Source organism: Leguminivora glycinivorella, chromosome 1, assembly GCF_023078275.1.
Source record: "Leguminivora glycinivorella isolate SPB_JAAS2020 chromosome 1, LegGlyc_1.1, whole genome shotgun sequence".
NCBI lineage: Eukaryota > Metazoa > Arthropoda > Insecta > Lepidoptera > Tortricidae > Leguminivora > Leguminivora glycinivorella.
In genome coordinates this window covers 32,313,337-32,324,705 of record NC_062971.1, presented here as the reverse complement: position 1 = coordinate 32,324,705, position 11,369 = coordinate 32,313,337, and the positions used below count along the sequence as shown (strand labels likewise).

The window sequence follows — 11,369 nt, the reverse complement described above, 5'->3', positions numbered from 1 at the left end:
ATGTACTCTGCTGTCAATTACGTGCTAACAGACGGGCGTCCTGACGGTACCCTACGTCCAGTCAGTTTATTTCTTTCTCACTTTAACTGCTTCCAATCATTCTAAAATCAATCAAATTACAGTAGTCCGATACATATCTATTTTTAACCCCCGACGCAAAAACGACGGGGTGTTATAAGTTTGACGTGTCTGTCTGTCTGTCTGTCTGTCTGTCTGTCTGTCTGTCTGTCTGTCTGTCTGTCTGTTTGTCTGTGTGTGTGTCTGTCTGTGGCATCGTAGCTCTCGAACGGATGAACCGATTTTGATTTAGTTTTTTTGTTTGAAAGCTGATTTAGTCGGGAGTGTTCTTAGCCATGTTTGATGGTAATCGGTCCACTATGTCGGAGGTTATTCAAAATTTTAATTAGTTTTTTTTTTAATAAAAAAAAATTACAATGGTATGTGGCTGATTCTTAGCGGCCCGAAATGTATTACAAAAACACCTAAATACTATTTTTTTCAGCCTTCTAGCTCAAAAAATTAAGATTTTACACCCGGGTTAGATTTTTTTGAAAAAAAAAAATTATCCAAATCGGTCCAAAAAAATGTCTATATATACGAAAATATAAAATTCGTGTGGCACTATTGTGCCACCGAAAGCCCAAATCTGAAGTCCATTTTGGTCTATCTCTTATCGTTTCCGAGATATAACGTCTTGAAAGTACGAAATGTACTAAACTTCTACTATTTGTTTGTGAAATCGTTGCTATCACATTGCATCAGGCGCTCATGACTAAATTGTATGGAAGAGTCGAAATCCGACTCGCACTTGACCAATTATCGTAGAAAGTTGTGTTTCGACTTAAAACGATGAGGTGTTATAAGTTTGACGTGTCTATCTGTCTCTGTGTGTGTGTGTGTGTGTGTGTGTGTGTGTGTGTGTGTGTGTGTGTGTGTGTGTGTGTGTGTGTGTGTGTGTGTGTGTATGTGTGTGTCTGTCTGTGGCATCGCATCGTGTCGTAGCTCCTGAACGGATCTACCGATTTTGATTTATTTTTTTGTTTATAAAAGGTGAATTAGTCGAGTGTTTTTAGGGTTCCGTAGTCAACTAGGAACCCTTATAGTTTCGCCATGTCTGTCTGTCCGTCCGTCCGTCCGTCCGTCCGTCCGTCCGTCCGCGGATAATCTCAGTAACCGTTAGCACTAGAAAGCTGAAATTTGGTACCAATATGTATATTAATCACGCCAACAAAGTGCAAAAATAAAAAGTGGAAAAAAATGTTTCGTTAGGGCACCCCCCCTACATGTAAAGTGGGGGCTGATATTTTTTTTCATTCCAACCCCAACGTGTGATATATCGTTGGATAGGTATTAAGAAATGAATAAGGGTTTACTAATATCGTTTTTTGATAATATTAACAGTTTCGGAAATAATCGCTCCTAAAGGAAAAAAAAGTGCGTCCCCCCCCTCTAACTTTTGAACCATATGTTTAAAAAATATGAAAAAAATCACAAAAGTAGAACTTTATAAATACTTTCTAGGAAAATTGTTTTGAACTCGATAGGTTCAGTAGTTTTTGAGAAAAATACGGAAAACTACGGAACCCTACACTGAGCGTGGCCCGACACGCTCTTGGCCGGTTTTTATTTATATTAGCTGTAGGTGAGGGCCTTTCTTCCCGTGGGAGAAGACGACTGTGGGATGTGGGTTAAATTGTGGCGTAGGCGAGAGGCTGGCAACCTGTCACTGCAATGTCACAGTTTCGTTTTCTTTCAACCCCTTATTTGCCAACAGTGGCACTGAAACCTGAGTAGTTTCATGTGCTCTGCCTACCCCTTCATGGGACACAGGCGTGATTGTATGTATATGTAGCTGTAGGTGATGGCCGCTGGTCCAAGATGGTCGCCGCCACAAAAAAAAATATTTATTTATTATGGATTACAGAGGCAAGCCTGATCGCGCGATAAATGATAAAACCAGCAGGGTTAGCACATGATTGCCGCGAGAGTATGTCACCGCGAGATAGACTACCGGTTCTTATGTCATTAATACAATTACGACAAAGACGTGTCATCTCATCTATCTCGCGGCGACATACTCTCGCAGCAATCATGTGCTAGGCCTAAAGGGGCGGCTCATTCTGCGATTCTATCGCCGCGCTACATGTATATGGCGGCGGCCGCGAGTTTCGCGGCCCGTTCACTGGTGACGACCTTCACGCGGCGCAATAGAATTCTATGTCGGCTGCTCGCGTGCGGTCTGTTTGTTAATGTAGGTAAGAATTTAGAATGGCGGCATTTTATGAACATCAAAGGAGTGAGCCTTCAGTATTTGTACTATTATATTCTGTGATATTCGTACTATTAGTAAGTGCGAAAAGGATGGCCTGGCGCGACCATGCTATCGGTGCTGATTTCTAACCGCCGCCTCAAATCTCAAAGGAAGGGGTTCTCAATACGTCTGTATTTTATTTTTTATGTTTGTTCCTCGATATCTCCGTCGCTACTGGACCGATTTTGAATTTTTTTTTTTGATAGTATATGAATACAGACTGGTCCCATTTTTCTCAGAACCCAGTTCTGATGATGGGATCCTGGAGAAATCGAGAGAACTCCTCAAATCTGAAAGGCATACATATGGTGATTTTTGTGTTTTTAAAGGAATGGCATGCATTTACTTACGGAACAGTGACATTTGGTGCAGTGGAACTGCTGATGATGGTCAGAACGGAACTCCTCAAATCTGAACGGCACGCTTATAGTGACTTTGGTATTTTTATAAGATCAGCATGCCCTTACGTCCAGAACAGTGACATTTGGTGCACTGGAACTTCTGATGATGGTCAGAACGGAACTCCTCAAATTTGAACGGCACGCTTATAGTGACTTTGGTATTTTTATAAGAACAGCATGCACTTACGTCCAGAACAGTGACATTTGGTGCAGTGGAACTCCTGATGTTGGTCAGAACGGAACTCCTCAGATCTGAACGGCACGCTTGTAGTGACTTTAGTATTTTTATAAAAACAGCATGCACTTACCTCTAGAACATCTTGAACGTAAAAAATGTAGGTAAGTAGGTACTTAACATACAATTCGGTACTTGAATTCCAAAACACAAGAAATATGACAAAAGAAAGAGCCCCCTACAAAAAGAAAGAAATAAAAACCTTAAATTATAAATTTAAAAAACCCCCGACACAAAAAAAAGGTGAATTAAATTAAAAATTAAATAAAAAAAGGGTGAAAAAAACTAAAAGTGCGAGCTTTCAAAAAGTAATAAAATAACTAAATAAGTAGCTCTAGGAATACCTACCTTCCTTCTTACGAAATACCTACCTTCTTCTTCTTAGGAATATCTACCTACCTTCTACCTTCTTACGAAATACGTAAGATGAAAACCTAACTACGAAATTCTTGAACGTAAAAATTTTGGTACTTAAACATAAAATTACTTGAATTCTTAAACACAAGAAATATGACAAAATAAATTATTAATTATTATTCTCTTTATTGATTTCCATTATTAATTAATGGTAAAAAGTGTTGTCGCGTCGGGGGACCGCTCTTTGCCTGTCTAACTTGAAACTTAAAAACTAAATATTTACACAGCTAAACTAACATAATAAATGTTTAACAAAAAATTCACTAGGTACATACATTAAACTAACTACCTGAACATGAACAATGTAACTATACAACCAAAATGTCAAAGGAAGTATTAGAATTACAAGTAACGTATATGTTTACAACCAAACAAACTAGATAAGTGCTGAGCAAAAATTTCAACACCCAATCTTAAAATAAGACTCTAAAGACTGCATCGGAAACACAACCGTCAACGACGTCTGCCCTTACGCTAATATTGAGAGCGGTCCCCCGACGCGACAACACTTTACCATTAATTAATAATGGAAATCAATAAAGAGAATAATAATTAATAATTTATTTTGTCATATTTCTTGTGTTTAAGAATTCAAGTAATTTTATGTTTAAGTACCAAAATTTTTACGTTCAAGAATTTCGTAGTTAGGTTTTCATCTCGTATTTCGTAAGAAGGTAGAAGGTAGGTAGATATTCCTAAGAAGAAGAAGGTAGGTATTTCGTAAGAAGGAAGGTAGGTATTCCTAGAGCTACTTATTTAGTTATTTTATTACTTTTTGAAAGCTCGCACTTTTAGTTTTTTTCACCCTTTTTTTATTTAATTTTTAATTTAATTCACCTTTTTTTTGTGTCGGGGGTTTTTGGACAGATCAAATACCGCAATGTAATAAAACTCGCATGCGAGTTCTCGTACCATCTAAATCGGCCCTTATAGTGCTAACTTGCTGCTAACACAATGACATGACCTTACCGCACAAATGACATCCACATACTATCCTATAAGTGGGAGTGAGCAAGAGTTATTCTTTGCTCGCAAATTTGAAAAATGTAGACACGAATGTGTCGTCTCGGTTTGTTAAGTCGCTTCGGCATGTGAGTGAAACAGTGTTTTATGCGCATATAGTGATGTCCTAGTTGTCCCACTCGCACATCGAAGCAAGATCCGGATCATAATTAGTACCTACTTAATCCGGATATCCGGATGCAGATCTGACCTGAAATAGGTATCTGAATTACACAATCAGTACAATCTGGGTAAATCCCAGTCGCTATTATCTTTTTACTTCGTAACTTGGACAAAATGGTCGTTAACGGCTAATGGCGACATATTGCCCACTATCCCAGTAATTGCTCGGGTCCATCTTAGTGGCACCTGCGTTTTAATAGGTTAACTTTGTAGTTTCGCCTTAGGTAAGTACTTAAGGAAAGTACTTTATCTATTCTGTGCTTAAGATTAGTTAGTACTCTCATTCAGTCTTTTCTAAAAATTTGCCGCTTATATTAGTTATTGTATTTTATTTCTACAAAAAACGTATAAATAGGTACATGTGTGGAATGAGCTCTCTGCAGAGATTTTTTCGAAGGTCTACAGAATGGGGTTCTTCAAAAAAGGAGTGTAACCCTAACCATAATATATCCGCAACGATTCGCATATATCTTGTGTATGAGAAATAAATGAGGATAAAAGATGTGGTTACACCCTAACATAGGGGATATAACATAGGGTCGTATGCTTTATTTGCCACGTGAAAAAGGAAAACCCTTAAAAAACCGAACGATAGACGTAACTTACTAGAAAATTATCGTTTTATTGACTGACTCATTACGAAAACCAGATTAGACCGTGTTTTTGGCGTATCCATTAGTAAAATAGTTTGTGGAGTAAACTTCATATATTATGACGTATTTATATTAATGATGTACCTAGTGGGTAGACTTGTCCGTTGATAGACAGTTTAGTTATATCGGTCGTTGGTGAAACAACTAAGTAGTGTAAATAAAATTAATTATAAATTAATAATGGTAATAATGTTCAAACGGGACTTTGTGCTTCTATGTTTTGTTTTGGGTAAGTAGTAACATAACGTATTACTTACATAATAACGAGCAACTTGATCAGTTGTGGGACTGGTGGGCATACTTTTTACATTGGGAGCCAAAATTTGAAGCAATTTTAAAGGAGGGCCAGATTTAGGCGGCGGGACTAATACCTACTGATGTGATACAATTACAATCCTTTCGCGGGTCGCACCGCACGTTACATGGCCCGCGGGCCGTACTTTACCCACCACTGAACTTGATGCTAGGTAGTGAAATATTTCATTAAAAAACTATTTGTGAGTGTGCACGGGAAAACGTCCCACTTTGTCGATTGCTATAAAGCCGCTTTGTCAGTTTATTTATATAAAAATACAAGTAAATCTCGCCTTAATGGTAACCGACAAAGTGGGACGTTTTACTAAACACACTCACATTTTACTACCAATTTAAAAATACGGCTAAGGCACAGGGGACAATTTCGACTGACGGATAATTTCAAATAATCGTTTTTTTTTTACATTTTATACCACTAACTTGAGTGCCATATGTGTTCACTGAACAAGCGGGCCATATGTGACCAGCGGACACTTTTTTTAATAATGAAAAAATCGATTAGTCGAAATTCTCCGTCTGTCGAAATTGTCTCCCTCTAAGTACCTTATACATACACGTTAAACTTTCGTGAGACATGTTCAAATAATTAATGAATCGACGGTTGTACTCACGTCCACGGAGTTTAGCCGTCGCGTGAACTCCTATATGTGCCTGATGAGGGGCCTCCGAATTGGCCCGAAACATGTCGCAGCAATAGCGATTATCAATATAATAACGTGAGTACAACCGTAGATTCATTAATTACCTTATACGTTTTTTTCTTTCAAATGTATCAATTTATTTTTTTATTTCCACAGCCTCGGTGTTCGGCCATCCAAAGGATATAACAACCACATCAACAACGAAGCCGGAGCTAAAGAACAGATTCTTCGGTTTGGAAAATATTCTGGGACCAATATTCCACGGGCCAGGATATTTCAATCAGGTAGGCGCAAAATCACCCGAAACTGACCTATACCTATTGAATAATTTAGAGCTTTTTATATAGGTTTGAACAACATTATTATTATTATTTTCCCCTCACTAGCTCGGAAACACGCGTTTTGTCCTTTAATACCAGCGGGTAAAAACGCATTTTATCCACTAGTGGATAAAGTAATTTGACCTTGAATATAGCCAAATGTTCTGCTTTAAAATTGATAAAAGTGGATTAATCTATACGACATTCTAAAATTAATTAATTACATAAGAGGCGCTATCTTTGACATCCTTCCTACATGCGATATCGGATTGGATAATGTGAAAACGTTCTAAATAACTTCATGCATCAATTTTCCAGTGATCGAACATTAGCCTAACTATGTTTGTGTTATCTCCCCGAAACCATGGCGTGTGCCCCTGCATTCGCCATGCACCAGAGCATGGCGAATTTATCAATGATTTCATTCATACTTTCTCCATGCACTTTTGCAGGTGATAGTACTTAATGCCTTGATAAAAAAGGAAAATTTACTTTTTAACTATAGTCCAACCTATTTATTCACCGTTACGCTACCCTTAGATATGAAACACATGCAGGTCACAGTTAACCCAATTTTGTACCTCATATATCTCACTAATATAAGTCCCAACCTATCTTAACTAAGATGTTTATCTTATTTTTCAGCAAAATCATCAACCACAATTCAACAACTGGCAACAAATGCAGACACCAAATCAAGCACAATTCTATCCTCAGGGCGGTTTCGGACCAAACAATGTTGGCCCTGGCCAAAACCAGTATTCACCAGTTCAGTATCCTAATCAACAGACTAACCAACAGTTTGACCAATACCCTTCCCAGCAGTTTAATCAATACCCGTCCCAACCAAACCAACAAGGAAACTTTAACGGTAACAATTTTGGACAAAACCAAAATATGAACACTGGCAGTGGCACTTTAGACGATATTCCAATTCAGAATGGCAACATCCCTGGAAATTGGAATCCTGGAAACCAGTTCCAAAATCAAAATCAGCAGCAGTTCCAAAATCAAAATGGAAACCAGTTTCAAAATCAGAACCCCCAAGACAGCTACAATCCAGTAGCCATATTGGGAAAACCCGTTGCTATGACTACAACTTCTGTCCCAGATAGCATTGTATTCCAGGATGGGTGGGTATAATTACAGTTATTTGAGGTAAAGTAAATACTTTGCCCACACAGACATTACATAAGCTCAGTTTCTAAGCGAAATTGTTTTGAAATCTTTTCTCTGACTATAAATTTTCATGTTCAATATTTAAGTATGTTTAAATGACTAGTAGGCATTTTGTTGTTAAAAGGTATACATTAAAACGATAGTTTAAACGTAAGTAAACCATTGTTTTAATTATTCAGTAAATACATACCTACTCTCACTTATGATTAAAAATAGACGTAGCAAGTAATTATTTATCAAAAAGTGCTGTCACGGAGGCCATGGTACTGGTAGGTATATAACATTTATAACAGCATTAACAGCCCAGTGTCGGAACCCCATAATATGAACTCACGAAGACATCCCCAAATTAATAGAAATATCTGGGCGACCGAGCTTCGCTCGGTTCTATTTTAATATATCACGTCTTTAGATAAAAAAAACTCTTATAAATACAAAAACAAAAAAAAAGACAAAAAACAAAAATTTAATTTCTGGCCGGGATTCGAAACCCTGACACCTACGATCTATCTGCGTACATTAGACCGACCTCGTACGACTGAGCTAAGCGGAATCGATGCGCGCGCGGCGAAATTAACGACCATATTTTACGTTTACTACCGCGAAAGAAAAACTCATGAAAACTCGAAAATTCGCGTTTTCCGGGATCTAAGGCTACGCTAGATCGATTTTTCACCCCCGAAAACCCCCACATAACAAATTTCGGCGAAATCGTTAGAGCGGTTTCCGAGATCGTCGGTATATATAAATAAATAAATAAATATACAAGAATTGCTCGTTTAAAAGTATAAGATAAGATAAAACACATTCGAATTGGCTTCAGAGGAGTGCGGTTGCTATATTGAGCCGGCTAGATCAATAAGTTGTATGCCAATATGCAGGTCATAAACGGCTTTATCTTTATTACGTATTTACACTGAGAGCTTTTAGTGTGGGTGCTATCGACTAGATCCAGTGTCAATACGCCCTACGCCCTTAAGTTTAACAGTTCACTGGGGCACGTACCTACAATACATTTCGCACATTAGATACCGTAGACAAAAATATATCTGTTACTACTTGTTCGTCTGGCTCCCTAGTCCCTGATTAACTAGATATCGGTTAGATCTGATTAAGCCAAATCTGAACAAAGCAAACTTAATAAGTGAGACTCAAAAAAATGAAAATATAACCTGCGTATCGTGCGCCAGTGTTCCATTCCACTTTTATGCTAACGAAGGCGATAGAAACTATATAGATGCTACAAAGCGGCAGCTTAATCGAACTTTCAGCACCATAAAACATGATAAAACGCCTCTGTTCACAGTTGCGATACTCCCACGCAGAGACAATGTGTGCAGGATTGCCAATCGAGTACAGAATACAAGCCCGTGTGCGGATCGAACAACGTTACGTACTTTAACCCGGGCCGGTTCATTTGCGCTCGGAACTGCGGTGTTAGTGAGTATCTGCGTTCCTTTATTTTCTTTGTGCTGAAACAAGCAGTGTTGGAACGGATGTTATTATTTATTCTAACTTGAATTGCCGTGTAAAGTTAAAATTTAATATTTTCGGAGGCATTATTGTCGTGGTCTATGAGAAAGACTTCAAGACACTATTTGTCCGATATCAAGGGATATTGCTGTCCTTGACACGTCAACATTACTGGCAGTAGATACATATTACGAGTTAATTTATAGTCTAGGCCAATCCCAACTTATAGTGATATAATACCTATACTTAGGACATATGATGGATGGCTTCCCTCTATTTGGCATAACTTTAATTGTCCGAAACGATTTTCGCATAACAGTGGTAAATTCCGACTAAACCATGTTATGCATAATTTATGCATAAAAACGATTCGGCGAATAACCGTTATGCATGAAATATATTCGGACAAACAAAAATATGCCTAGACAAATTATGCGTAACTATACTATGCCCTAACAGATTATGCGAAAGGTGAATTATTTCAATATAGATTATGCCAAAAAGAATTCATGATTGTAAAATTATGCCAATAACAAGGGGAACCATGAAGGATGTCATTCGGATATCGTGCATAATTTCGCTCGTACTTTCTCGTAGCTGTATTGGCGCGAGCGGGACCGAACGCGATGACTAACTAGAAAAACGACATCGAAAAACTATGTTTTTTCGGATATCGATGTGCGTTTGAATTTGAATTGGCTTGTGTCGTTTCGAAACTTTTCAGTACAGATGGTGTTTTTTTACGCACTAGTGCGAGAAGTGGTTCATTATATGCCAGGTCGAAACTTCGGAGGCTCATCTGTACTGAAAAACGTCGTACGATACACGTGCGAAAAGGAAATTCGTAACTCGTGTCGATTTAAAACACTCCCTTCGGTCGTGTTTTAATTTATCGCCACTCGTTTCGAACTTCCTTTTTTACGCACTTATATCGTAATGTACTATTAAGTCACGTCCGTAGTCCGTTTCAGTTCAGAAAAGAAATCGTTTGATTCTCAAAGACGAGCTCACTCAAAACGACCTATAAAAAGTTTACAACAGAATAATCCTCTTACGAATTTGGTGGTTAGTAAAGGTATGTAGGTAGGTACGCAAGCAGAGTCAGATATAGTGCTAGTAGGAAAATTAAATGGAGATAGTGGTTATTTTGTGTGCTACGGTTTAATTAACTGGGAATCCTACATTAATCAACATTCCAAATTAAAATTTACAAGCTATTGAACTCCACGAATGAGCTTTAAAACACAAGTTTAATTTTGCAAAACGTGATGGATACAAATTAATTCACGTCTACCAACTTCACGAAACAAACAATATTAATTGTTGAAATTATTTTCAGATGTTTTCATACAACGGGACGGTAGATGTATAAAAAGATGATGCCAACATGAGCATATGAATAAAATAAGTATTTATAAAAGTTATAAAATTTTTACTTAACTCTTTTATGTTCCTGGGAAATTAGTGCAGGTAAGGTCTGTGAGGACTTAAGTAGGTTAAGCCGGCTTTGATACGGGGAATTAATTTATTCATAAAAAGAATGCGTTTTGTTACGCTTCGTAGAGGAAACACTAAGCTAAAGTCTCTATTGTACTACATAACATACCTACATAAGTAAAGTGCTAATGGAAGGATGGTTAGAGAACGTTTTCCGTACGGCCAACCGGGGTGGCTTTAGGAAAATTTGGGGTTACTTTGATGGTATTCGAACGGCCTTAAAATGACCATTATTCATTATTCACTGAAACTGTTCGTGTAACTAGTTAGATCAATAAATATTCCTCTCAATCTACTATAGAAAATCACGAATTAACTTACAGTAGTTTAAAACTTAATTTTCAAAGTCGCCCCTGCGTTTTAAACCCACCTCATTTTACGGTATCAATCGCTTAGGCTATTACTTTACTTATCACCACACTTTTTTGTATCTTTGCAATTTATTCAGCTTTTATCAACAGGTTTTTTTTTAATCTGTAACTTCTGATTCCAGTCCCCGCGAATGATACGGGCGGCTGAATTCAATTAATCAGTTTTTTTTTCCGTGTGCATATTATATAAAAATCTTTGTGTAATAATGAAATCTGTGAAAAAAATGTAATGATGAAAATGATGAATAAATGAATGATAATGAGTTATGTACCGTTAATTTTTTTCAGTTTGTTAACTATATAAGTGATAAATTTACAGAATGATCCTAGACTCGAGTTTTTTGTAATGATTTATATCAACAGGTACTAAG

The 11,369-nt window shown here is 37.4% G+C and overlaps 1 protein-coding gene across 1 annotated transcript; it reads left to right on the top strand.

Annotated features, from left to right (window-relative positions):
- Positions 1–5,302: 5,302 nt before the first annotated feature.
- LOC125233449 (putative uncharacterized protein DDB_G0288537) lies at positions 5,303–7,816 on the top strand. Its single transcript, XM_048139482.1, has 3 exons — positions 5,303–5,431; positions 6,315–6,442; positions 7,124–7,816. The coding sequence occupies exons 1-3, from the start codon at positions 5,383–5,385 to the stop codon at positions 7,619–7,621; spliced, it is 675 nt and encodes a 224-aa protein (XP_047995439.1). The 5' UTR covers positions 5,303–5,382; the 3' UTR covers positions 7,622–7,816.
- The last annotated feature ends 3,553 nt before the right edge of the window (positions 7,817–11,369 follow it).